This window comes from Phoca vitulina, unplaced genomic scaffold (assembly GCF_004348235.1).
Source record: "Phoca vitulina isolate PV1807 unplaced genomic scaffold, GSC_HSeal_1.0 scaffold13, whole genome shotgun sequence".
NCBI lineage: Eukaryota > Metazoa > Chordata > Mammalia > Carnivora > Phocidae > Phoca > Phoca vitulina.
Window position 1 is genome coordinate 13,220,611 of NW_022589716.1, and position 26,262 is coordinate 13,246,872.

Below are 26,262 nucleotides of genomic sequence, written 5' to 3' on the forward strand. Positions count from 1 at the left end.
CTAAAACCCTGGGCATCACTGTGAAGTGCCAGGTAAGTTAGGAGGTACAAGAGGTTATCTCTGGTTGCCAGTGAGCCAGTCCCCAAGTTTCAGCAGTTAGAGCTGCTTAAAATGTCTCCTTTTATTCAGTACTAGAGAAAGTCACCCTTTCTGCTGTAGTTCAGCGACTTCATTATTCCCAGGGAGGTAGAGACCACTGACCTTCACTCTGTCCTTGAGAAATTTCAGCCCTGACCAACCTGAGAATTCTGCTTGGAAGCAGAACAATGCCCTTCCTTTGCTTTTCACCAATGGGCCATCCAAGCTGAATCAGGATAGCCCTGAATCAGCTCTTGGTTTCAGGCTAGAAACAGGTCAAAAGTAACAGTGGGACAAAGTGAGCTTAAGAGCCGTGACTTGGAGCCTGACTGCATGAGTTCAAACCTCAGATCAACCATTTCTTCACTGAAGGACCTGGGACAGGTGAATTAATTTTTTTATATTAGTTTCCTTATCTGTACAACAGGATATGAACAGTAAAAGAATACTTACTCAAAGGAGAAATAAATGAGACACTACAAGAAGAGTACTACCATATAGTAAAGGATCTATAAATGCCACCTTACAACCATTTTAATAATAAGGAAAACAATAACAAGGGTAGTGGCTTCTGTCCTCCATGAATCCAGGCTGGCTCAATGTGGGGGACAGACACCTACTTTTATTCAATGACAAATAGAAAAAGTGTTGGAAAGAAGGCTCCCATGCCCTCAACCCCACATCCCAGGACTCACAAAGTACCATGAAGATGGCACCTATCTGAGGTCCTGGGTTATCTCAGCTCCACAGTTAAAAGCTCCAACCTTAGGAGGCAGTATGACAGGCTGACTGACGGGTTCTGGGGGTGATGTCTGGGTCACATGTCTGCCTCTACTGGTTGTATGGCCTCCAAACTGGGGTCTGATCTAAGTGGCTTTGAAAGCAATAAAGACATAAAGATGTGGCATTTCTTGTCCTCCTGGATTTGTGGAGCAGGACTTAGCTCTGCTATTTAAGTTATGAAAACTCGTAGCTACCTCCCAATCATAAGATATATTGGGCAGCTCTTATCCTTCTTGTGAATCAATGCATTCCTGTTTTCTTGACTGCCTCCATGGAAAGGTCTTCTACTTAATGACAGTTACTCAAACCAAACAATCAGAGAAAACCAAGAGCCAGCTTAGACCTCCATCCATTTCAGGAAGATTCTGAAAAATACAGTGTACTCTCAGGCCTCCTCCAGAGCCTATCTGTAGACTCCTGACCCCTCTCATGCTTCCTTCTTCCTGGCCCAGACTATTTCCTCAAATGACCCAGTCTTCCACACTGGAGTCATGATAGGATCTTTACCTGAAGGGATGCAGCAAAATCCTAAGCATCCACAGGAGTTTTTCACGCCCTTTCTACTTTCCACCTGGATGGCAGTGCTGCTGAAGCTCCCAAGGGCAGGGTGGCCCAACTTTGAGGAACTGTGATCCCATCTAAAATCCACAGAGCATCCACCAGGACTGAGGTTCATAAGCAGGCATGCTATAGAAAGTAGCATTTTATCAGCATCTCTCTGCACTGGACAATGTACATGTTTATTCCTCAGGACCACTGAATGATGTAGGTGTTGTTATCCCCATTATAGACTAGAAAGATGAGGATGAGCAAGCAAGCAACTTGCTTAGAGGGCTCCTACAATTAGAAGGAGACAGAGCTGGGTTCCATTCCAACCCATTAGACTCTACAACTCAGGCCGTTTTCCTAATCTATCATCGCTATTCTTGGACTTACCTCACTTGCTAATTTCTTATCAGAGCTAGCCAGGATAATCCTCCCACCAAGACAAGAACAAAAACAAAAACAGAAACAACTCCACCATTATTTGGCTATAAGATTATTTTCCCAAAGCTATGTCACCACCACTCCCTGTCAGCAGTTCCAAGCATCTTCTCTTCTTACCACAGAAAACTCAGCAAATACTCTGTTTCTTACATCAGGAGATACACAGACATACAAACATGCATACACACACATACACACATACACACACACATATACTTAGTTCACACACACAAACACTACTTATCCTTACTACACACAAAAACATACATGCACACATATATATTTATATTTCTTTCACACACATACCTGAGCAGTGTCTGTGAGGGCATCTCTCCTTTAGGCAAAGGCTCTATCCATTGTAAAAACAGACACCACAGGAGACTAAAAATCATCTGAGACTCCGTGAAGACAGACAGACAGACAAGGGAAGGCTGCTCTCACATTCCTCACACAGCATTCAAGGAAACCATTTACCCAGTGAATAGCTGAGGTTTGGGGAATAGTGGAAATTGTATAAAGTTCCTACAGGATGATGACAAATGACTCTATTAAATGTAGCTGTCATGTAATTTAGAAATAAGAAACAATTTAAACTCACATCATATAGACTAATTCTCCTACACTACTAGGTGATAACTCATATTAAAATTTTTTCACTTTTATGAGAAAAACATCATCAATATTAATTAGATAAATATGAAAAATATTTAAGATTCTAGATAAAGCAGGAGAAAAGAAATTCATGTGCAAAAACAATGTTTTGCTCTATTAGTGTCTCAACCCCATATTTTTCACTTTAGGCAATGCTTCCTATTACTAGTAAGCTCATTTGCTAGTATAAATACCAAATTCTTTCTGGTTGTATCTTATAAAATGAGAATTCTTCATCATCCAAAGAAGAAATTGGAAGCAAGAAAGATTTTCCCCTTTCCCAACTGAAGAAACTGAAAACCCCTATAAATTTAACATATCCAAGTCCAGCCCATGAGAAAAGCAACATTCTATTAGAAAATAATGTGTCAGGGTGCCTGGGTGGTTCAGTGGGTTAAGCATCTGCCTTCGGCTCAGGTCATGATCCCAGGGTCCTAGGATTGAGTCCTGCACCCAGCTCCCTGATCAGTGGGGAGTCTGCTTCTCCCTCTGCCTCTGCCCCCCCCCCCAATTCACGCACACTCTCTCTTGCGCTCTCGCTCTCGCTCTCTCAAATATATAAATAAAATCTTAAAAAAAAAGAAAATAATGTGTCAAATTCTTACTAAATTTGGTACCATTGAACCCAAGTCCTGTATTTTTAATCAACTGATTGTCTTTCCATTTGATCTTTCTTTTCTTTTTTTTAAAAAAATTACATTTTAATTTGGATCTTCCAGAAAACCAGACTATTTGTCCTGAATGTAGAAGGGAAATAAAGAGCCCTAGCTTTCCTGGCTGTTGGGATTTAATTTCTATATTGTTGTTTGGTGGAAACTGATTAAAAGAAAAGTCCTGGCAACACCTGAACACATGATGGTTTAAAAAAAAATCACAAGTTTCTCAGACTGAACTGTTGGGAATGGAATATTTTATGATACAGATTTACAAATCTCTATGAACTGGAAGCATTTCCTGGGCAATTAATCAAGGGGAAATTTTATGTAAAAACACATCTCGATTGAGCTATTCACAAACGATCCCACAAGCTGCAATGACTAATTGTTAAGTCTCAGTCCGGGGCAGTTTGCTGAAATGCTTTTCTTCAGGCCATTAAAAATACCATGACAACATACAAATTCAGCAAGAAGAATAAACTAACTACGGAAAGTTACAATTACAGCTAGGAATTATTCAAAGTATGTGACCCTTGCACAAAAAATGATGCACGTTTATTTGATACTGCAGACTCTCCTCTATTCCTCCCCCCTTTGATAGGTCTGTTGTAATTCCCCCTAACGTTAATGAGAGATATGTGCTAAAAATGAATAGCTGCTAACTCTAGCCATCTGTGCATTCCTGGTACAAATAAAATTGAATGTCATCACTACCCTATTGGGTTTCTTGGTAATGCTCTTTGCTGATAAGAACTTTGAAAAAATGGCTTTTTTTCTTTTTCTTACTCATACAAAGCATGCCCATTCCCCTTGCTACATAAAGGAGTCTATTCTACTCTGAATCCAGGCAGCCACTGAGAGGTGGGGTGAGATAAATCCCTGCTTATCAAGATAACTGTTTCCCCACTCAGTATAAATGGAGACAAAGTATAGCCAGACTCAAATGATTAAAATGGCCAAATTCTTAGCAGGTTAACTCATTACTTTTCATCCTTCTCTTGCCAGCCCTGAAAGCTAAGTAGCTGTCTTAACAGCCTGCAGCAATCACTTCCAAACAACTCTCTTGCCCTACAGCTATGCTAAAACGGAGTTAATTCATTTTCCCTTTATGAATTACTGGCTGTCAAGAATTTGAGAAAGGTCCCAGGCTTTAATGGAGACCTCTGAAAAGAGAGACCATGTGCTAGAGAACCCAAGAAGGCATGCTGGGGAGCCAGAAAAGCAGGAAGATTGGAAAGGCACCAGTCAGGAACTGGAATACACTCACATATATGTATCAGAAGAGAGGCTCATGGGACCATCTACAAACACAGTCAAGTATATCCTCGGTGAGAACCAGGAACATATAGCTCCACAGGCCAGGCAGTTACAGCTTCACTTCCCTGAGCAGCCAGCCAGTCGATCCTCAGCAAGCCAAACCTTGTTAAGGGCCCCTTCATCCACCCTTCTGAGAGGTGTGTGTTAAGTCTTGCTTCAGAAGACCCAATGGTCTAATGATCAGGTGGATCACTTCTTCCTCTCCGTGGTACTTGGGATCCTCTCATAGATTTGATCATTAGATCTAGTTTTATATGACATATGATGACAGAACTGCTAAGAATATTTATTAGCTTGGCTAACAACTAAAGAAAAAAATGCTAATCACAGCTCTCTGGAGAGGCTTTTTAAATTTCATTTTATGGCACTATAAAATGAGGCCATACCCAGAGCATTTAAACAGGCAAATTATTTGGTTGGAAGTGGCTCAAATTTTGAAATTCAGTCATATCAATAGACAAAAGCCAAGAGAATATCCAAAGTAAAGTCCATTTCTAAGGTGGCTAAAACATCACCAAAAGACAGTAAGCATCCATTTGATACAAGTGACCATGTATGTGTTCAGAAAACACAGTGTATATATCTGGTGTCAAGATTACACTTTGAAAAAGTTCTAAACATTACCAAACTGTTCTTAATCCTACCTCATAGCACCCCCAAAAAAGTTATGCCAATGTAAAACTGTCAACTGGTAATTTATTCATAAGCAACATATTTAATTACAATAGCACAAATTCACATACTTTTCCTGAGGCAAAATTTTGTTAAATCTATCACCCTTCCAACTTACTAGAAATTGTTGACTGTTGTGTTTTTAATAGAACATAGCAAATGCAAGTGTAAAATTACTTGTACATAAGAGAATATAAGAAATCATATGTCTAATAAAGGTCTAGTACCCATAATATATAAATAACTTTTACAACTCAATAATAAAAAGACTAATAACACAATTAAAAATAGTCAAAGACTCTGAATAGATATTTCTCCATGGAAGATACACAAATGGCCAATAAGCACATGAAAAGATGTTCATCATCAAATCAAAACCACAATGAGATACTACTTCATACTTCCAGGATGGCTATGATCAAAAAGACAGGCAATAACAAATCTTGGTGAGAATGTGGAGAAACTGGAAATATTACATGGTACTGGTGGGAATGTAAAAGAGCACAGCCACCATGAAAAACAACTGGGCAGTTTCTCCAGAACTTAAACAGAATTACCATATGACATAGCAATTCCACTCTTAGGTACATACCCAAGAGAATGAAAACAAGTATTCAAACAACAGCTTGCACATAAATGTTCGTATCAGCATTGTTGAGAATAGCTAAAAAGCACAAATAGCCCAAAACTTGATCAAATAATGAATATATAAACAAAATATGGTATACTCACATAATGGAATATTATTTAGCAATAAAAAGGAATGAAATACTGAGCCACGCTACAACATGAATGAACCCAAACACATCATGCTAAGTGCAAGAATCCAATAACAAAAGACCACATATTATTTGATCCCATTTATATGATATGTCCCAAATATGCAAATCCATAGAGATGGAAAGTAGATTAGGGTCTAGGGTAGGGGGATGATTGGAGAAATGAATGTGACTGCTAATGGGTATGGTGTTTCTTTCTGGGGTGATTAAAATTTAATTCTGGAATTAGTGGTGATGGTTGCACAACCTTGTGAATACACCAACAATTAAATTATACACCATAAAAGGGTATGTTATTGTAGATGAATTATATCTTAATTTTAAAAAATTATACATGCTGGTAATAAAAAAATTAAACAATACAAAAGAGTTTGTAAAAAGAAAGGTTATATTTTCCCCTCCACCTCCACAATAACCACTCCCACACTTAAGCATTTTTTGTCAATCTTTCCAGGGATTTTTTTTTTTGCCCTTATAACAAGGTTGTTGTGGGGATTAGAAAAAATATTGCATACCAATGTTTCCTGCACAGAGCCTGGCCTATGGAAAGTGCTTAATGAATGGCAGCAAAGTTTTCTAATTCCTTAGAAATTTAGAAATTTAGAATTATCTAAATTATAAAAATATAGGGCCTTTAGAAAGGTCTTGTATGCTTAGGGTGCCTGGGTGGCTCAGTCGTTAAGCATCTGCCTTCAGCTCAGGTCATGATCCCAGGGTCCTGGGATTGAGTCCCACATCGGGCTCCCTGCTCAGCAGGAAGCCTGCTTCTCCCTCTCCCACTCCCCCTGCTTATGTTCCCTCTCTCACTGTCTCTCTCTCTCTGTTGAAAAATAAATAAAATCTTTAAAAAAAATAAAGGTCTTGTGTGCTTTTAAACTTTACAAAACTCTGTTGATTGATAAAAAACAATCTACAAATAACACTTAAAGTGTAGAGAAGTTGAGGAAAGCTATGTTAATCATTCTACCCAAAACATCTTCATTTTAGAGGACTGAACAAAAGTAAAACGTCTATCAGAGATGAGAAGGTAAACCAAACAAAGTGGCAAACAACAAACAGAAAAAAAATCCTGCTCTCCCCAGCAGCTCTAAGAACTAAGAAGCTAACACAGATCCTTTCTATCAGGCACACAGACAAAGTTGTTAAAGCTTAAAAGTTTAAAGTTTAAAAGTTTAAAAACAAAACAAAAAACCCACCCAAGCTCTGTAGGAGGAAGACACTACATTCTGATGGCATGATACCTACCCTTTGACCTAGCCATAATGATGAGGAAGAAATGATTCCATAGTATGATGACTGCCTGAAAACAAGGGCAGGTACATGGGTTTGAATTCTCAGCCTCTGTTATGTGCTGCCAACCCTCCCACATGCCTCAGACAAGATCAAGGGAGATACAGATACTGTGCTCCAGAGAAGACCATCTCTCTATCAGAGAGTTGTTTAGTTTGGGTTTTTTTCTTTATTCCAAAAGGAAACTCATCATTTATCACAAAAAAGGCCTTCAATTTTTTTTTTTTTTTTCCAGCTTTTATGCTGCTGGGATTCTCTGATCACACTGTGTGGGGCCATGAAGAACTGTCCCAAGAATGATTCCTGGAAGAAGCAGAAAACCCCTCCTGGAAATACATCTTTTCTCTTGGCTGCTTCCCCAGAATTCCCCACCGGGAACTGTCTTCAGCAGGCAGGAGGATGGATGGCCTGAGGTCTTCCCCCACCTCTGCCGTCCATGTTTCTTGAAGCCCATCCAGAGCTGACGACTGTCTCTAGCCCACAAAGGCACTGCTGCCTCCACAGAGGCCCACTCACCAAGCCCACTCCAACTCACTTCAAAAAGAGGAATTCCACATTCCTGCTCAAGAGAGGGTGAAGACTCAGACCAGCAGCTCAAAAAAAGGCTGCTGAAACTGCCAACACAAACAGCTTCTCAACTTCCATTATAAGAGATTTTCATCAATGCTTGGAATCCTTTGTGTTATAGAAATAGTTTTCCACCCCCAAAGAAGCACATTAAAGAGCCGTCGCTATGGTATCAGGAGTTAGTGGGCCAAACCAATTTATCCTAGCACAAAACTTCTCACTGTGGAATAGGCAACAGTGGTTGATTCTGGGTTCTGGAGTCAGAACAGCTGAGTTTGAATCCTGGTTCTACTATTTAATAGCTGTGTGACAGTGGGCAAGTTACTTAACTTCTCTGAGCCTGGCTGTCCTCTTTTCACAAATGGGGCCAATAATAGCATCTACCGTCTTGGAGTTGCCACAAAGAAAATGTGTGATCAACTCTAAAGAATACAGCATCATGTATAGCACCAAATATGCACTCAACTAAGTCTTTTGTTTGCTACTGTAACAGCAACAATAACTACAAACTGCTTGAGCAAAAAATCTCTGCCAGCACACCTTTATTTTCTTCCTGCTATTAAAGTAGCTAGGTCTTGTTTATTTGTTTTTCCTGTCCTGCTGGCTCTTGTTAATTTCTTGTTAGTTTCTTCTAGAAACTGAAGGATAGATACACAGGCTGCTGATTTTTGTGTTTTGTCTGTTTGTTTTATTAATTCTCTTTACATCTCTTAAGCCTGTTCGTCCTTCTTCACCTCTAATGCTACCACCTTTTTTTAGCACCATGTTCCTTCTAGCTTGGGCTACTGCCTACCTCTCCAACACTGCAATACTATAGAGTTAATCCTTCTGGAGGATACTCTTGTCTGCTATTCCCAGACTCAGAAAGTTCAAAATCTTGAGCTAAGTACTCAAGGCTTTCCCTGTCCTGACAAACCCTTACTGCCCACACTTCTCCCTATTGCAGAACTTAAGCTACAGAATCCCTGCCCTCTCTTCCAAGTGTTGTACCTTCTACTTCTGTTGCCTTTGCTCATGATCCCCACCTAGTTCTACATCTGATAAAATTCTTTCCACTTTTCTGGTCCACTGTAAATACCATCACATTCATAGAAACTTCCCCAAACCGTCCATCTTCTGAATGTCCATGACCTTCATATTGAATTTGGCACACTCTGCCATGGGTAATACCTCTTTGTCCAATTCCAGATTTTCATTCCTATCTGCCTACTAGACAGAGCTACCTAGGTCTCCCAAAGCATCTAAAACACAGCTTGGACAAAACCTCTCTGTTCTTCGCTCCTGCCATATTTTCCACACCTGTTCCTACATCCTGCAACTGTTAGGCAGGGATTTCAATCATGTAGGCAGGTCTCACTAAACCCAGGGAAAGCTGAGAAATTAGACTTCTTAAGAAGTTAAAAAAAAAGGATATTCATGCTGAGTCTCACAGAGAAGGGTATGGGAAAGTCCAAGGTAACTCTAAACACAGGGCTGTTTTATTGTCCTGCATAACAATAGCTATCTAATCTTCCACCACCCTGTTGACTTGGTTCCCCTCTATGTAAGCTTTGATGGCTCACATGCCACCTGCACCTCTTTCCGTAGCTTCTAGCTACGCATAATTCCTATCCCCTCATAACTTCAGTTCTTTATAATTCATGCTATTAATTCATAATACAAATATTTATTAAATGTCTACTATTTTACAGGCACTGGGTGGATAAGACAGGTCCTTTCCAGATGGAAGTTCCACTCTAGACTAGAGGACAGACGTTGAACAAGAATTAAGACTGTGCTTCATGTTCTAGTGGGAAGTTACATAAATTTATAAAAGACAAACCTAACCTGGGCTGGGCTAGCTCCAGTGAAAGGCAAACAGAGGAAGTGACATTTAAACTTCACTTGACCTAGAAAAAAGTAAAGTTATATCCATACTTCATACCTTACAGTAAGATAAATTCCAGATGGTTCAAAGACTAAATGCAGAAAATCAAACCATAAAAATACCCCCCCAAAATCACAGGACAACTGTTCTTCTAGTATGAAAGAGGTTTCTAACTATGACACAAAATTCAAAAGATATAATAGAAAAGACAGAATATGTTTGACTATATAAAAGTAATTTTTAAAAATTTCTGTATAACCATTAGCAAAATTTAAAGAAAAAAAGCAAACTGGCAGGAAGGAACATTTTAAACTCAAATAAGACAAATGGGTAATTTTTCTAATATATAAAGAACTTCTAAAAATAAACAAGATAAAACAATAAAAGAATATGACAAATTATGGACATATTTAAAGATGTCCCATCTTCACCTGTAATAAGATAAAAGCAAATGAAAACTACGTTTAAATGCCTTTGTTCTCCTTCCATATTGACAAAGATAAAAAAGCTTGAAAACTACACTGCATTGACAGAGTTAATGGGGAAAGAGGCACTCACATATTACTGATAGGACTATAAATGGTTTAGTCTCTGTAAAAGGCAACTAGCAAAATTAGAAAGGTATTGTCCTAGCAATTCCACATCTAGAAATTTATCCTACAGACATATTCATATACATATGAAATTAAGCCTATTCAAAGTTATTAACTTTAGTAGTCTATATAAGAGGAAAAAATCTGAAACAACTTAAAAGTCCTTCAGGAGGAGACTGGTATGATGGAAGTGTATGCAGAAGTAAAAAGAAATGGAGAGCTTTTATGTATGGATATGGAAAGATCTCAAAGACATTATTTTTAAAAAACAAGAAAATCAAGACGCAGAACAGCATGTATTCCATTACAGCACTTGCATAAGTATCATACTATAAATCCTATCAATTTGCTTCCATCTTTCTAGATGCTGCTTCTAGGAATAGTTCAAGTTATACCACAATGCCTGGTACAAAGCATACATACAATTACTATTTGAGGAAAGTGAGTAAATTAATGAATAAAAGTAAATAAATGGATAAAGGAACACATCTTGGGTACTTGGCCTAAACTCAGCATAAGGTCCTCTTATGCACAGATATGGAAAACTTGTGGCTGAGGTAATCTTACTGAAAAGATTACTTTTCAATAAGCGTAAGATGAAATTTTCTAGATTTAGTTATTCATATCCCTCAGGAAAGAAGCATCCAGTGGAGTAAGGTTGTTTTCAACCTTTCCCTCAAAGTCTCTCAATGGCTTAAGAGGCAAAAGCCTTAAAAGTCACTGTTAGAGCAACTGAATTTTCTAGAACTAGGAAAGCCAAGGAGGCTAACTGAACAGATCACCTCCCACTTCTCTCTTGCATGAACCCCCTACCCTCACCCATTATTCTTGTCATGAAAACCTTCATCACAACATCACCACTTAATGAACATCCGCTGTGTGCCAGATTGTGCTCCATGCCCAACAGGGCATCCTGAGCACAAGCCTTAGAGGGATGAGTGTAGTACATTGTCTCCATTTTATAGACACAGGGAGAGGCTTCAAGACCTGTGGATGTGTAGCCAACATGCCACAGCAATGACGATGTTGCTTCTTAAGATGGAGTTTAATTTTGTACCTGTAACATTCTGACGATAGCAATTTGAAAACCTGGATTACAAGTGAAATACTAATATAAAGTAGTAACAGGTCTGGGATAGATGAAACACATGAAATCCAAAAGCAGCGCTTCTTTATCTACTCAGGAATCCCTAAAAAGCCCCTGCTTTGCATGTTTAGGTGGCGGAAGAGCACCCACACTCACCAGAGTGATAGGACACCTATGTGCCAATTGCCCAGTGAGTGTTTCTCACCAAGGCCCACTCATCACAGGTTATCAGAAGATTCTCCAGCTATTCATTATTATAACCAACTCATTCTCTCCACGGTAATTATCTGTGAGCAACATATCATGCTGTCCTTGGAACCATCAAACTGACATATGATTAAATAGCAGAGGGCTCTGAAGTTAAATTTAAAACCACTCTCTTACACTTCAACTCACACATCACATCGAGATCTGTTCAGCCATGGGAATATTCCAGTTGACCAACACCAAAGGCCAGTGAGAGACTGTTCTGTGACTTCATGTTTCCATCTGGGAGAAGTAATGGTTATGTTCTCAAACTTTCTAAAGAGATTTTCCTAAGAGATTTACTTTCTGAAGTAAAATTTTGCAAAGCAATTCACTGCCCGAAGTTCTGCTCCTGCCACACATTAAAATGTCTCAAGAGTTGCTTATGTTCACCGTGTGTCTTCACAATTACGTGTGGGGTCTCACAAGAAATTAGTATAATTTGTCCACACATGGTGAGGATCACACACTTTTCAACTATCATTGGAAAAATTATTGCAAAACATAAATTATACACTCTGCTCTGTTTATAGCAATAAGAATAATGCTTATATTAACAATGTTACTAACTAGAAAAAAACTGGAAGAGAAGGTCAATGGGCAAGCTAGAGTTAAAACATAAGTCTCACTGCTCTTGGACTATATAAAAAAACAAAGCAACAAGAGGTTCTTCAAGGGGAAATTCATTTCCATTCCCTGACTCACTCTATAATTTCGAGAATTAAAGTTTTTCTACAAAAATAATCCTATACAGTGCACTTTATTTTTGCAGGAGCTGTAAATTAGGAAAAACAACTCTTTCCCATCCCCATCCTAATAAAATAGTTGCACCCAAAGCAAAATCAGCCAGTTTCTGTCTTCCTATTCTAGTTTCCATATGTCTTTAGCTTGATATTGCAATTAATTTTCACCTGTATGGTAGTCATTGAATTTAGAGTAAAATTTAAAAGAGCAGCAAATTATCAGAATTCCTTAAAAAGAAATCTCCAAAGCCTTTGTTAGATATATTAACAATCAGGTATTTTGTTCAGAGAAACATACACAGTACCCACTCATTTTTAAATAGGTCCCTCCAAAATGTAGGCTTCGCAAAAATGTGAAATTATGCAGTGTGAAAATTCCAAGTACCTTTACCCAATACGGAAGAGAGTCCCAGTCACTAGTTGGATAGGTTTTCCCTACAACTTGAGCTGGTATTGTGGGTAATGAAGTGATAGAATTCACATTTCATAAGAAAAGCCATATAAAGGAAATAGATACTATTTTTCTAGAAAGTGATTTATAATAATACTGAGAAACTATTTTTTTTTAAAAATTCCTTCCCCTTCTCAACATTTACAGAAAAGGCTAACATACCTTGAGAGATTTACTATTTGCTGATATTCATCCATATGGTAGCACCAACCAAAAGCCAGGAGTAGGGGAGGAATGGGGGGGTGGGTCGGGGGAGGGGAATTTTGAAAAAAACACAAAGGAATGGTTAACCCTACCAACGTGGTATCTCTTCTTCTGGGGCCAAGACTTATTAAGCTTACCTGGAACTATCTCTTGATTTTGCTGTTATTGTCACTGTTTTAACATGTCTGCAAGTTGAGAATGGTTTTACTCATCTCCAAGGAACCTCAGAAGTGTACTGTACCACAAAGCATTTCAACTACAATGCAAATTGTATTCCCTCTATCTTCTCCTCATCCTAGAGGATGTAGAGAGAGAGCCAGAGCAACCACTCAAGCAAAAGTTAAAAAGTAAAAATAATACAGAGCATAAAGCCCTAGTTCTACAAATTGGAGCTGGCTCAGCAAAACATTAGCCATGGCAAGTCCTACCAAGGCCAGGTCGGAAAGGTGCAAGAACCAACCCTTGGCTATACCTCAAAGGTTCAAAAACATTTCCAAATATAGAACCCACTTTATGTTTGCAGGAGCTGTAAATCAGGGAAAACAACTTTTTCCATCCTCAATAAAATATTTGCACCCAAAGCAAAATCAACTGATTTCTGGCTTTCTACCAGTTCTGCTTGGGCATAAAATTTTCTGACACTTCACCAGAAATGTCAGCATTAGTATAAGGCAGCTAAAAGAGGGAAATAATTTTCTGACCTGTGGATAACCCCTTCAACCCCAACAGGAAAAGGAATTTTAAAGAACACCTGAAACCCAGTTTTTCCAGTTATTAGTATAAATGGGACAAACTATTTTTCTTAGTGGCCAAATCCTTCCTTATAGGAAGTGCTGGCCTTTGAATTCAGTGAGGGAGTGAGGGGGGGGGGGGTCATGTCTGCTTTACTGCTATATTCCCAACACCCAGCATTGACTCCCTCGTGCAGAAAGATTTCAATGAACAGTCAAGAAAAGAGGGGGAAGGGGAGGGAGGGAAAGAGAAAGCAAAGGGAAGGAAAAGAAAGGAAGATGGAAGGAAGGAATAAAAGACAGAAGGAGAGAGGTAAGAAGGGAAGTAGGGAGATAAGAAAGGGAGGAAAAAGGGAAGGAAGAAGGAGCAGAGGAGGGAAAGAGAGAGGGAGGAAGAAAATAAAATAAATCCAGAAGGAGATCTTTTCTCCTTTCCTTTTATTTGTGTCTTTATTTTTCTTGAACTTTCAAGCAGCCAGCTCAATAAAAAAATGAATCATATCTTTTTTTAGGGCTTCCTGTCTGAAGCTATAAGATCTCCAGTGCAGTCAACTCTGCCACTAGCAACTCTCCATGGGGACTGAGTAGAGGGTGGGAAGGGTGAGAAGAAGCTAATGGAAGTTCCTCTCTTCAACAGTCATTTATTCAACACACAGGAGTGTGACTGCCACCTCCAGTGTGTGGCACAACACCCCATGGAGCCAGAGACCCAGCCAGTGCTCAAGGAGGCCACCATCTACTAGGAGACACAGTGCCTAATTGGAGGTAGGATATAACACAGGCCAGGGGAAAGGGTCAGATAAAGCTCTAAGGAGATCAAGGCAGAGAGAAATTGCTTCTGCCTGAGGGGCTCAGGGAAAGTTGGAGAGGTGACACCTGAGGAGAAACCAGCCCAAGGAGGGAGAGGGGTGGGAGGGCATGAATCTCAGGGCAAAGACAGAGGCTGGTTGCACCACAGGCAGGACAGTATTTCCCCAAAGTGCTTCATGGGGTATATTCTATGAACCTCATATTTGGGAAACCATGGATCCCACACAATTGCACAGGTGTCCCTACTGCGGGCCTTCTCAAAGATTTTAATGCAATTGGAGCAGAAGTGGCAAAAGATTCCATTTGGTATATCAGAAAGGACTGGCTTTCAAGTGAAAAAAAAAAACAATTTATTCACTTACTAGCTGTATTAATTTGAGCAAAATATTTAACTTTTATGAACTCCAGTTTTCTATTCTCTAGTTTTCTATTCTCTAACATAGAAGAACTGACAGTCCCAACGTCATGCAGTTGTTTTGAGTAAATACTACATAAAAAGTGATAAATTCAGTGCTGGCACTTAGTTAATGCCCAATATTATTACCGCTGCTTCTACTTCTGTTATTTCTATTATTATTAATATCAATGTGCATCATGAATATAAAAATGAAGAATGTCATATACATTATTTCTTCAACAAATTTATCAGTTTTTCATCAGCTATTTTTTTAGAAATGCCAGGCCAGCATATATAGTGCCAAGCCTAGCACACAGTAGGAGCTTACTAGGTATTCGTGGACAGAATGGGGCAAGAACTGACCCTAGCAAAGAGCAAAGTGCAGGACAGCAAGGGAATGCTCTAAGCAAGTTGTTTCTCATTATTTCTTTGGGCAACAGGCATCTGAGATCCAGGAGTAATGACTTCATCCTTTGCTAGAAGAATGAGAGATTGAGAGTGCAGTACTGAACTTTGGGGAAACATCACAAAGAGTTTATTTTGGTGGAAATGTTTGAAGTGACTGTAACAATGAGCTCACGCCTGCTGCCAGGCGCCAGCCATGAGCTGGAGCCTGCTTGCCAGAGATGCACACAGCCAATAACCAATTCCACCTCCGCTGGACATATGCAGGGAGGATCCCAGAACACCTACTCCAAAGACAGCTCCCTCCTCTTCAAGAGGGCATACTGAGGCACAAACAAGGAAGAAGCTGAACCAGGATCCAAAGGAAATCAGAAGCTGGAAGAGCCCAGAAAGGCCTCAGCCTTCTGGTTTTACTTGGTCAACTCTCTGGCAGGATTTTGAAGTGAATCCCAAAGAATACTTTTTCTTTTCTTTTCTTTTCTTTTTTTTTCTTGGTCAATGGCTGCATACATTTATCTAGATAACTTCATCTGTCATAAGTCACATGCTAATCTCATAAACAGGTCCTAGAAATGAGCAAACTTCACATAAACCCTCCCCCAGAGTGCAATGCAGGGATCCTATTAAATCTCTACAGCTTCCCGCTGGTTTTTGTGTAAAGAGATTCTTGACAGAAATGGAGTCTTCTGGAGTGAGAACCTGAACAGGCTTGGAATATGACATTTGCATTTTACCAAACCGGATCCTTATTATATGTCCACCTGATTTCAAGCAGAGAGTCTACATAGAGTTTGAAAAGGAAATGAGGCCATTTTAAAAAGTAGTTGGAGGGGAAGATTTTCCACGGAGTCTAGAACAGAAAAAAAGACCCAAGAGTTAGTCAAGTTTTCAAACTTCAGATTGGGAGGTAGGGAGGTGCAGGGCAGACCATAAAATTCTACAGTAGGAAAGACCGTACATTTAAAAAATATATATATGTGATATCTGTACACACACATATAATGTATATACACACATATGTGTGTGTGCATACACACACAAATATATGTATCTCAATTGTGAGCCATATAAAGAAAGTACATGGGCCAGAGATCCTGTATTCAATTCAATTGTTACATTTCATTTGTTTTCCCTTAAATATTTTTTTCTTTTTCAAGTTTTTATTAAATTCCAGTTGGTTAACATACATCGTAATATTTTAGTTTCAGGTGTAGAATTTAGTGATTCATTACTTACATACAACACCCAGTGCTCATCACAAGTGCCTTCCTTAATACCCATCACTTAGTTAGCCCATCTCCCCGCCCACCTCCCCTCCAGAATTGGTACATTTCATTTTATTTTAACTGGTAAACTTGGAAGTGGTTGGAAAAAAAGCAGAGTTAACTCTGGAAATTTATCAAAGCTCAAGAAAGCTTCCAAGACCTATAGACATTTTTGTTCCAGGAACGCAGGGTTGCCCAATTCTTCTTACACTAAAAATATAACAAGAGACTGTTGACAAGGATTGCACATTTTCTCCATTGTGTTCATTTGGGGCAAGAGGTTGAAATGATCTGAATCTTGATTTGACCATACAGTTCACACAACCAGACTTGGCCTGAACATTTTACCAAACCAAATCGACACACCGAGCCCCTTATAGAGAGACCCCTTGTTATCCACAACCTCTCCCACCCCTAATCCTACATCCTATCTTCTGAGAGTCAGGGTTCATGTTCATTCACCATGAAACAGGAAAAAACTAAATACTACACAGTACAGTTTCTGACACATAAGATACAGCAGAATGCCTGTGGACAACATCTGAAGGTCCTGGCAGGGAGCCTCAGGTGGGAGAGCCAAAGTGGTCCCTGGTCTCAAGGGCTTCAACAGGTGCAGATTAGGAGCAGCAAAGGGAAGGCAAAAGTAGAAAGAAAACAAAAAAGACAGGCAAGGAGAAAAGCTCAAAGTTTCACTAAAGGAGCAGATCCAAAACTTGGAGGAAAGATTTGGATGCCATGTGGCCAGCCTCCTCCTCTCCAACCTTCATTATGATGTCTGTATCTGCACATAGGGGCACCAGAAAGTGAATTAATAGTTATTAGGTTTAGAGTGAGAACAGTTCTGTAGGACCATGCTTTTCATCTCTGTTTAGATCACTGGAGAACTCTTGAGAATGGGCTTCTTTCAGTGAGATGAAGTTCAAGGCAGTTGCTGTGGGACACCCAGTGTGGTATGTGGGAATAGCAGAGATGTGGTTTCATTTTCAAGGGCTATGAGCCACAGTGATTGGGAGCAAACTGGTGTGTGGGCAGGAGGCCTCATTTTGAAATTATCTGCTGCTAGCATAAATGCATTAGTCTGGTGGATTAGGTGATGAGCAGTGGACAGAATAAAGAGGTGCAGACACTGAATAAAGAGAAGAAAATAACATTGCTTGCCTCTCAAAAGAGCAACTACACTGGCTATCAATTTGAGTCTTTTTTTCTTTTCAAGACTTGGTAGCCCAAAATCATACAATGAGCCCCTGTAAATTCACTGATTGAATGAAGGAATCACTAGACAGTACTGCATATTATTATAAAAAGAAGTCTTGCTTGACTTAAAGGAGAACCAATTACTGACTTGGACTCCTAGCTAAGAGGAATCAAATCTGGGATGCATTTCTAAAAAAAAAATATTCATTTTGCTTCTTAATATCAGGGTGCACATAGTCAATGCTGAATCTACTTTTACATTTGGTTCCATATGCTGTGCCCTAGGTAATTAAAGTATGTCTTACGGCTAATAAAAATGAAGTTAAAAAGTCAAAAACCAAAACAATGACAGGAAATAACATGTGTGTACAATATGTTACCAACACACTGATAATTTTCAAAAGTGACTTTAAAAAAAAGTATCATAAATCTTTCAAAACACAGTGATTTATTAAGCAAAAAGTCTGAGTGGTTTGCACTATTAAATTTAGCTTTTGAGTTGCTATGTCATAGGCAGATCTTTTGTTCTCCTAGGTTAAATTTAGCATCCTGGATTTTGTTTTTTTCCACTGCAACATGTTTTATCATCACACAGCCAATTTTCTGAGCTGCTCAGGAGAAATGCTCTAGAATTTCACTCTAATTTCTCTTACTGGTTGTATAATCTGAGAATCAAATGTATCGAATAATCCAACAGTGATTTATTTCCCATCTTCTTCTTTGCCCTTTCCCACCTATATGGCTTTTTCATAAAATAAAACTTCCCTAGGCATGGGATGAAATGGAAAAAAAAAAAATGTGGTGGCCAGAGGAAAACCATTTCAGAAATGTGTTTGTTAAACAAGTGCAAGCAATAAATTGAGCTTAGGAGGGAAAGGCGGTTAGAAGAAAAACTGAAAGTACTGACCTGAGAGTCAAGCTGATTGGAGCAAGGGTGAAAGCAGCGATTTGGAGGATAAGCAGAAAGGAAAAGGGATAGCAAAAGAGAATAAAAGGAAGGAAATGCATTAGTTTTAAAAATACAGCCAACAGATGTTATATTAGCAGGTTTAATAACCAAATGAAGGACAATAAAGCAACTTTTATCTGATATTACCCCAAAAAGCCCGGGGCACACACTGTAAGCTGTTCTACTAAATATCACACATAAAAAACCAGTATCTGCTCTCCCGCTTTATCACTGTAAGCATGGGTATGAACCAGAGGTGCGCTCCAGCAACCCAATAGCAGAATTTCCCCTTTTCTGGAGGAATACTCATAGGGAAAGTTCCTATCTGTGTCCATACAAAATTTTATTATTTAATAAACTGAAATGGAATTTACTAAGATATTAGAGCTAGTGGTAAGCACTGATGTCGGAAAGATTTTATTTGAACCAGGAAGTTAAATGGTTATATCTTATGAGATATTCTTCCTTCCTCCTTGAAAACCAAAAGGACCTGAACAATTTGGCTTTCTGTTCAAAGATTTCCATTTTAGATGCTCACAAAGCACTGCACCTCACAATGATCAAAGACACTGTGCGCAGGGCTTCGAGTGAGGTGCTGCCTGCCTATCAGCCTCCCAAGAGAGGACAGGGCAACTTCCAAAGCTGAGAGTAATTTTTTTTTTCAGTTGTGAAAATGAGGATCGTAATTCATCACTGAAAATATCCAGATGCTTTATAACTTATTTGTGCAAAAATATTTAGCATGCCCTTCTAGTTAGTCAAAATAATAAAGTCCCAAATCCAAGCAAAAATTAAAAGAAAAAAAAAGTCATGATCTTCTTCAAGCTACCACAGGAGCACACAGTGGGCATTCATTTTGCGAACCTATATAATGCTCTTTGTGAAAAACAAAGTGGATGAACAAATATGTTACCAGCTATCTGCTCAAGGGGACCCCACCACTCCATACTATTAAGAAGTAATTTTAGGGGCACCTGGTTGGCTCAGTAAAAGAGCATGTGACTCTTGATCTTGGGGTTGTGAGTTTGAGCTCCTTGTTGGGTGCAGAGATTACTTAAATAAATGAAACTTAAAAAAATTTTTGAAAATAAGAAGTAATGTTAAGCATCTCACAGAGGAAGGAAAAACAAAACAAATCCTCAGGAGAAAGCTTAAACAAGAACATTTCAAATGAAAATAGTGTTGATCATAATGATAAAAATCAAAGAGAAAATTCAGGATTAAACACACGGTGAAAGCATCGGTCCAATAATCCCTCACGTCTGAAATCCCCCTGCACAGTGTTTCGTGATCATAAACACACAACTGATTAAAAATAAGTTAGATCAGGCCATGATCATTGTGGGCTTTGGCCCCAGCCGTTGCTTCAAATTCTTCTGGATCAGAAAGGTATATCAAACTGAGGTCCATGGCCAAGCTTTAGAGAATCCTAAATTGAAATAGCAATTAATTGCCTTTTCCAAGGATTCCTAGTTTTCATCAAATTCCCAAGGGCATCCATGACATCCATGACCTTCCCCAAAGGGTTGCTAGGGATGGTGCAAAACTATCTGCTACTTGCTTCACTGAAATTTCTTCAAATGTTTTACCAAACATAAATGGCTATTTCTCAGCAAGAAGAGTTCATATCAGAACAAACAGAACTGCTATTAGGTTTCTTCGATGTACCATGAGACTTCTAGAACATAGGACCATTTTTTTTTTTAAATAAAGCTTCAGTTTACATTTTGTTAAAAGTGTTCTAAAAGGCATCAAAGAAATTATGTCATCACATTATAGGAAAAATTCAGAAGGAAAAATAACAGTCTGTTTCTCAACCTTAGATAAGGTGCTTTAGGCATCTAAGATGATTTCTCAAATGTCCGAATGTCTGATGACATTAGTCAGTGACCCAGATAATTAAGTGCTCCCTGTTTTCTATTCTGATGTTATGTCTTAGGAGCAGAACCCCAAAGGACACACACTCTTCTCCACAGTGGGGAAGGATGTGATCAAGGGCTTGATTCGGGCATTCCCTGTCCCCTAGACAAATACCAACAAACCCCCTACCATATTTAGGATAATTACATGAATGGTCACCTGACTGATACCTTCCCATGGCTGAGATGCAGAAACCTAGTGAGAGCAGGTCTTGTTTGACAAGAGATCTGTTAACCTCTCTCTTTCCCCTAAGGCAGAATTAATTCTGAAACTCTAAATAAAACTCAGAGCCCTTGATAGGCACTGACACAGAAAGACCACATATTTCACTCCCTTTAATGTTTGATTACCTATCTGATCACATAGCAGACATGGTATCTAGCACCAGTGATCAAATAAAGACGTCAGCCTGATTTGGACCAACTCTTAGGGGTATGCTCAAGGCCCTTCACCCACCTTGTGTCAAACTTCCCCAGAGTCTATTCACATGCTGTCCGAGGCAGAAGCTCCCTGTTGAGCCATAAGCATCAAGTGCAAAAATTTATAGGAAAAACTGCACATGGGGACCACACTGGAGCAATATGCATTTTGAAAAGCAAAATCTTCAATGGCTAATGTAAAATATCATTCACGTGGAATTTAAGAGGTAAATGCATCCATGTAAGTGCCAGGCATGTGCTATTTGGAATGTATACATTGTGAAGAAAATAAAAAATGGGAAGATTAGCAGAGTAGAAAGCAAACAAGAATTGCCCTCTGAGAGAGAAGTAGGCCAGCGTCAGTGCCATTTGAGTTATGCTATTCCTAACCCTGAACCTTTTGTTGCACATGACTGAAGTTCTGGAATATTTTAGAACACTCGTTGCTTTTAAAAAGAAGTCTTTTCACTCTGGTAGGTCACATTACAGACCAGAGACCACAAATTTATTTCAAGTTCAATTTTTTGGTTTTCAAAATCACAAACTTAATTGCAAACACTCCTCCATGACTCCAAAAGGGAGATATATGTCACACTGCTAAGAAATCTTTAGTTCCCAACATTACGAGGTAGGAATTTTGTAGTTTAAGCCAGAAAATGGAGATATTGCCCAATTTGAAAAGGGCTGCCTGACAAACAAGGAAGATGTTTTGGTCAGGATACACATGGAGCCCAGCAGATAACTGCTTCAGGAAGGCAGGCCAAGGTTGAGCTCTCCTTTTCCCAAGAAACTTCCCCTCTTACTTTCCACCGCCCCCCCCAACCTCCTTTGGGGCCTGAGCTGGGGCTGGGTCTCAGACATTTCCCAGACTATGTTCTGCTACTGGACCCAAGACACAGGCAGGCAGAGAACTGGGACAGACTCAAGTCTCACCACACGTTTTATGAATTACAGTGCCTGGGAGGCATCAGCTTTAAGGAAAGGCAAAGGCAGAGATAAAGAAAATGTGCAGAAAGTACATAAAGATAAATGCCTGTAAAATCACTGTTGTTTTAATGCATTCCATATTGAGGATATAAAAAATGTGAATATTCTCGATGATTTAATGGCACTAGTGTCCAGCTAAGACCTGTTTCTCCAACTGGATGACTATGCTATTTTTATGCAAATATTTATAGTAGCTGATCCTGATTTTTCAGTTACAGTTCTGGGGACCTGGGTTAGCGCAGAAAAATGCCTTCAAAATGTGGGGCACATCACTTTCTCTCACGAAAGCTAATAAAGATGAGACAGATCTCCTGTGGTCCAAGAGCAATGCTCCTCTCTCTGCAGGCTATGTGACTGTTTAGTGCTCCTGGACTAACTTCTTCCTTCTGGCTCATTGTTGGACAGGATTGTTCTCAGTCACTAACCTGTTAGACCTGGGTTCAAATTCTGACTTTGAATCTTACAGACTCTGAAAGCTTTAGGAAGTTACTTAATCCGTATAAGTCATAGTTTTCTCATCTATAAAATGAAGATAATGATACTTTCTGTGATGTGGGTAAGATTAAATGGTACATAGTACTGCAGGTCAAGTGCTCGGCAGAGTACCTGATACACACTGTGAGCATAAAATATACATAATCTATTACTGTTACTGTAATTACTGTTATTAATATTATCTAGAGCATAGATAATATTATGCCCTTCAGAGGCTCACAGCTTCTCAGAACAGTAGACTAGGAGTCAGGAAACATACATTATAGTTTTGCCGAATTCTCACCACAGGACCAATCTCCAAGAGGTAATTTAACCTTTCAGGGTCTCAGTTTTCTCATCAATAAAAGAGATGTGACGGTAACATCCCTGGGATCTCACATTAGCTTTTTAAGAAAAATTTTGGTCCTAATATATAATTCCAAAGTAGACATGTAGATACATCTAAAATTAACAGTGTTTTTAAGAACCAATAGACAGAACATTCCCACATTTTAAAATTAAAATTAAGCCTTTAAGGATTTTAATTTGTATACTTATGTTAGGAAAAGAAATTCTTGATTTAATCACTAAAATTGGTCACACTGTATAAAAATCTGGTTATCATCAAATTAATACTAAGATTTTTAAGTGAAATATTAATTGATTTAGAGTTTGAATATATTAAATACTATCCTTGAAAATGTTGAAAATTTGCAAATTGACCTATCCATTTAATACACGGCCACTTAATATTGAGAATTTATGGGGCGCCTGGGTGGCTCAGTCGTTAAGCGTCTGCCTTCGGCTCAGGTCATGATCCCAGGGTCCTGGGATCGAGCCCCACGTCCGGCTCCCTGCTCGGCGGGAAGCCTGCTTCTCCCTCTCCCACTCCCCCTGCTTGTGTTCCCTCTCTCGCTGTGTCTCTCTCTGTCAAATAAACAAATAAAATCTTAAAAAAAAAATATATTGAGAATTTATTTGTTTTAGCATTCAACTATTCCTAATGATGTAACTATCCCACCAGGACTTGGCACCTGAAAAGGATGATACATTTTAAAAGACTGTTAGAGATTCACTTCTAACAAGATTTAAGGTCACAGAGCCGGCACAAAGCAGAAGCAAAATTTGAACCCAGATCTTTCTGTCAGTACAGCCCATGATCTTTCCACAGGCCACAGAGAGCTACTCCACGTATGTCTTAAACTTCTGTCGGGTCTCACGAGTGTCTTGATCAGAGCTGGCAAACATTCACTGATTTATTCAAAATTTGTTGATCTCTTCCATATGGACTGAATCTAGGAAAGACAAATTCTGCCTTATTGCTGAACCAATAAGAAATCCTCGGACGTAATGGAGTTACGTTATTCAGAAATTCTTTCCTTATATGAAATATAGGAAAAAGCATTGATAGAAAGCTTAATTTTTAGAGTCTATCTTATACATAAATGCAATATGGATACAATTTATCTGAAAATCTAAATACTCTGGAACCCTGATATAACCTTCTTTGTTTTTAGACAGAATTTGCTATCAGCTAGGCCTGCCTTAGACCCTATTCAAACATATTTATTTAACAAATGCTATAAGGTCCTCTTAAAAGATACATCCCAAGATGAATTTGTTGTGGTGTGTGCCAAAAAACATCCAAAGGATATGAGCTCCTTTCCCTTTCTCCTATCTTGAATGAATTGCCAAATATATTCTTTGCTTGAAACAAATCTAAACCACAAATGCTTGTCTTTCATGGGAAAAAACAAACAAAAAACAAAAAACTAAACTTTCAAGTAGTCAGAGCCTCAATTTCTCACACACTTTGCTGGCACACATGCTAGATGAGGGACATCACTCAAGAAACTTGGCCATTACTTTCTTAAACACTTAAGAAGTACAAAACCCCTCAAAAGATAAGCCAATTGCCTTCTTGAGTATCCCACAGAAACATAACATCATCCCTAACAGGTCCTATTCCTCATACGTACCTCATTTCCAACTTGAAAATGAATGTGCACTCCAAATCCACTACAACCTCTGATGGGCAACTAAGCAATCCATGTTCACTCGCTGCTGACAATTCACAACATGACTGCAAAATTTACCTCTCAAGTTCTGCAATCTTCTTGTCCTTGTCATTCTTTTCATTCTCCACCTCCTTGAGGATCTCCAGCAACCGGTCAACTTCCGCTTGGGCCTTGCCACACTCATCACGGTAGTAAGATGCCTCTTTATCAAGTTGTTTTATTCGGTCTGCAAACTCGGGGTTCATCCTGGAGTCATCTTCAACATTATGAGCCTTCAACATTATATTTTTAAAGAATGTAGTTAAGACAACAACTTAGAACAGTAGGTAGTGTAGTAACCAATGGCCCAGAAATTATCTTTGGAGAAAAAATAATAACCATCAAGAATTATGGGTATACTGTCAGTTAAAAGGCAAAATGGAAAATCACACATTTCAGCTACCTTAAAACAATGCTGATTTTAAATTTATTACAGTTTCACAAGAGAGTTTCTTTTATTGTTAATATTTTGTTGCATTAAATGTTACTACTTTTGGGGTTTTTTTTTCCCCCACCAAGAAACGGGGGATGGGTGGGGGGAGACACCATGATATCTTTATTCCTGATGCTTTGGCAAGCAGAACTAACACAATTCAACTCCTCACAGTTAAGGAGGTGATTCATACCAACAGCTTCCTTTTCCAGTAGAGAAACTGAGATAAAACAATATTAAATTATTTTTCCAAGAACCATTGAGGGTCTATGTAAAGCCAGGTAACATGTAAAAGACTGGTTGACTGATCACCGAACACCATCTCACTGAGAAATTTCAGCAGAAGATGTAGGTTGAAAGAAAGACTTGCAAGTGAGGAAGGGCTTTCCAGCTAACAGTCATACCCATAAATTCTTGTTCTCTTTATTAAATTTAACCTGAACCAGGAGGAAGATGAGCTAATTCATGAACAAGCACACAGACGAGAATCTGCAAACACATGCATGGGTGGGTGGCAGCTTCTCACACAAGAACACACACAGGCAACAACACAGCAAAAACACTGCAGAATAATTTGCAGCCAAAGTATTTGTGATTTTGTGTGTCTGAAAGTGTGTTACGGCTTTTTTTTTTCCCAAAAGAAACTTTTGGCTGAAATATTCTCAGACAGATGGAAATAACACTGCACTGCAATGTTTTGCCTACCCCTTGTTTCCCATTATTCCTAATTGACTTCTTCAAAGAGTAGGCAGGGAAAAAACAAGTAGTTTAACAACAGTGCACATTCAACAGAGAAAGTTCAGAGAAGTCATATATGTATGTATCTCCAAAATCCATGTGTGAAATCATACAATGTTAACAATTTATTAGGACTTAAGTTGTTCTGCTGTCTTGCTATATAGAACAGATGTTCATTGTGTTTTTATATCTTTTTGTTTAATTTCAGGGAAAAAACAAGGCAAGCAAGCTACAGCTACTGTGGGGTTAAATGAATCATGCATGGTTAGAAAAATTAATACTAATAAGTACTACTGTTACAAGGTTGACAGGTTTTGCAATGATTTAGTTGAAAAAAATTAAAAAAATTAGTATAAAAATAAATTTCTTATTTATGACAAAATAATCATTTTTAGAATAATATTCTTGCATGTAACATATTATTTAAGCATGAGGATAGGAGGAAAATAATTTGCTTTCATGTTCTTTAATCTAAGATTTCCTTATTCAAGAAATAAACTCAACTATGCAAA

At 38.7% G+C, this 26,262-nt stretch overlaps 1 protein-coding gene across 1 annotated transcript in view; it reads right to left on the reverse strand.

Moving 5' to 3' along the window:
• ERC2 (ELKS/RAB6-interacting/CAST family member 2) overlaps positions 1 to 26,262 on the reverse strand; it is a 959,419-nt gene that overhangs the window by 452,581 nt on the left and 480,576 nt on the right. Inside the window, exons 12-13 of the mRNA XM_032412144.1 lie at positions 24,619 to 24,812; positions 18,681 to 18,692 (exon numbers count right to left, since the gene is read on the reverse strand). Of these exons, the coding sequence (XP_032268035.1) occupies positions 18,681 to 18,692; positions 24,619 to 24,812 (206 nt within the window). The remainder of the gene's footprint in view (positions 1 to 18,680; positions 18,693 to 24,618; positions 24,813 to 26,262) is intronic.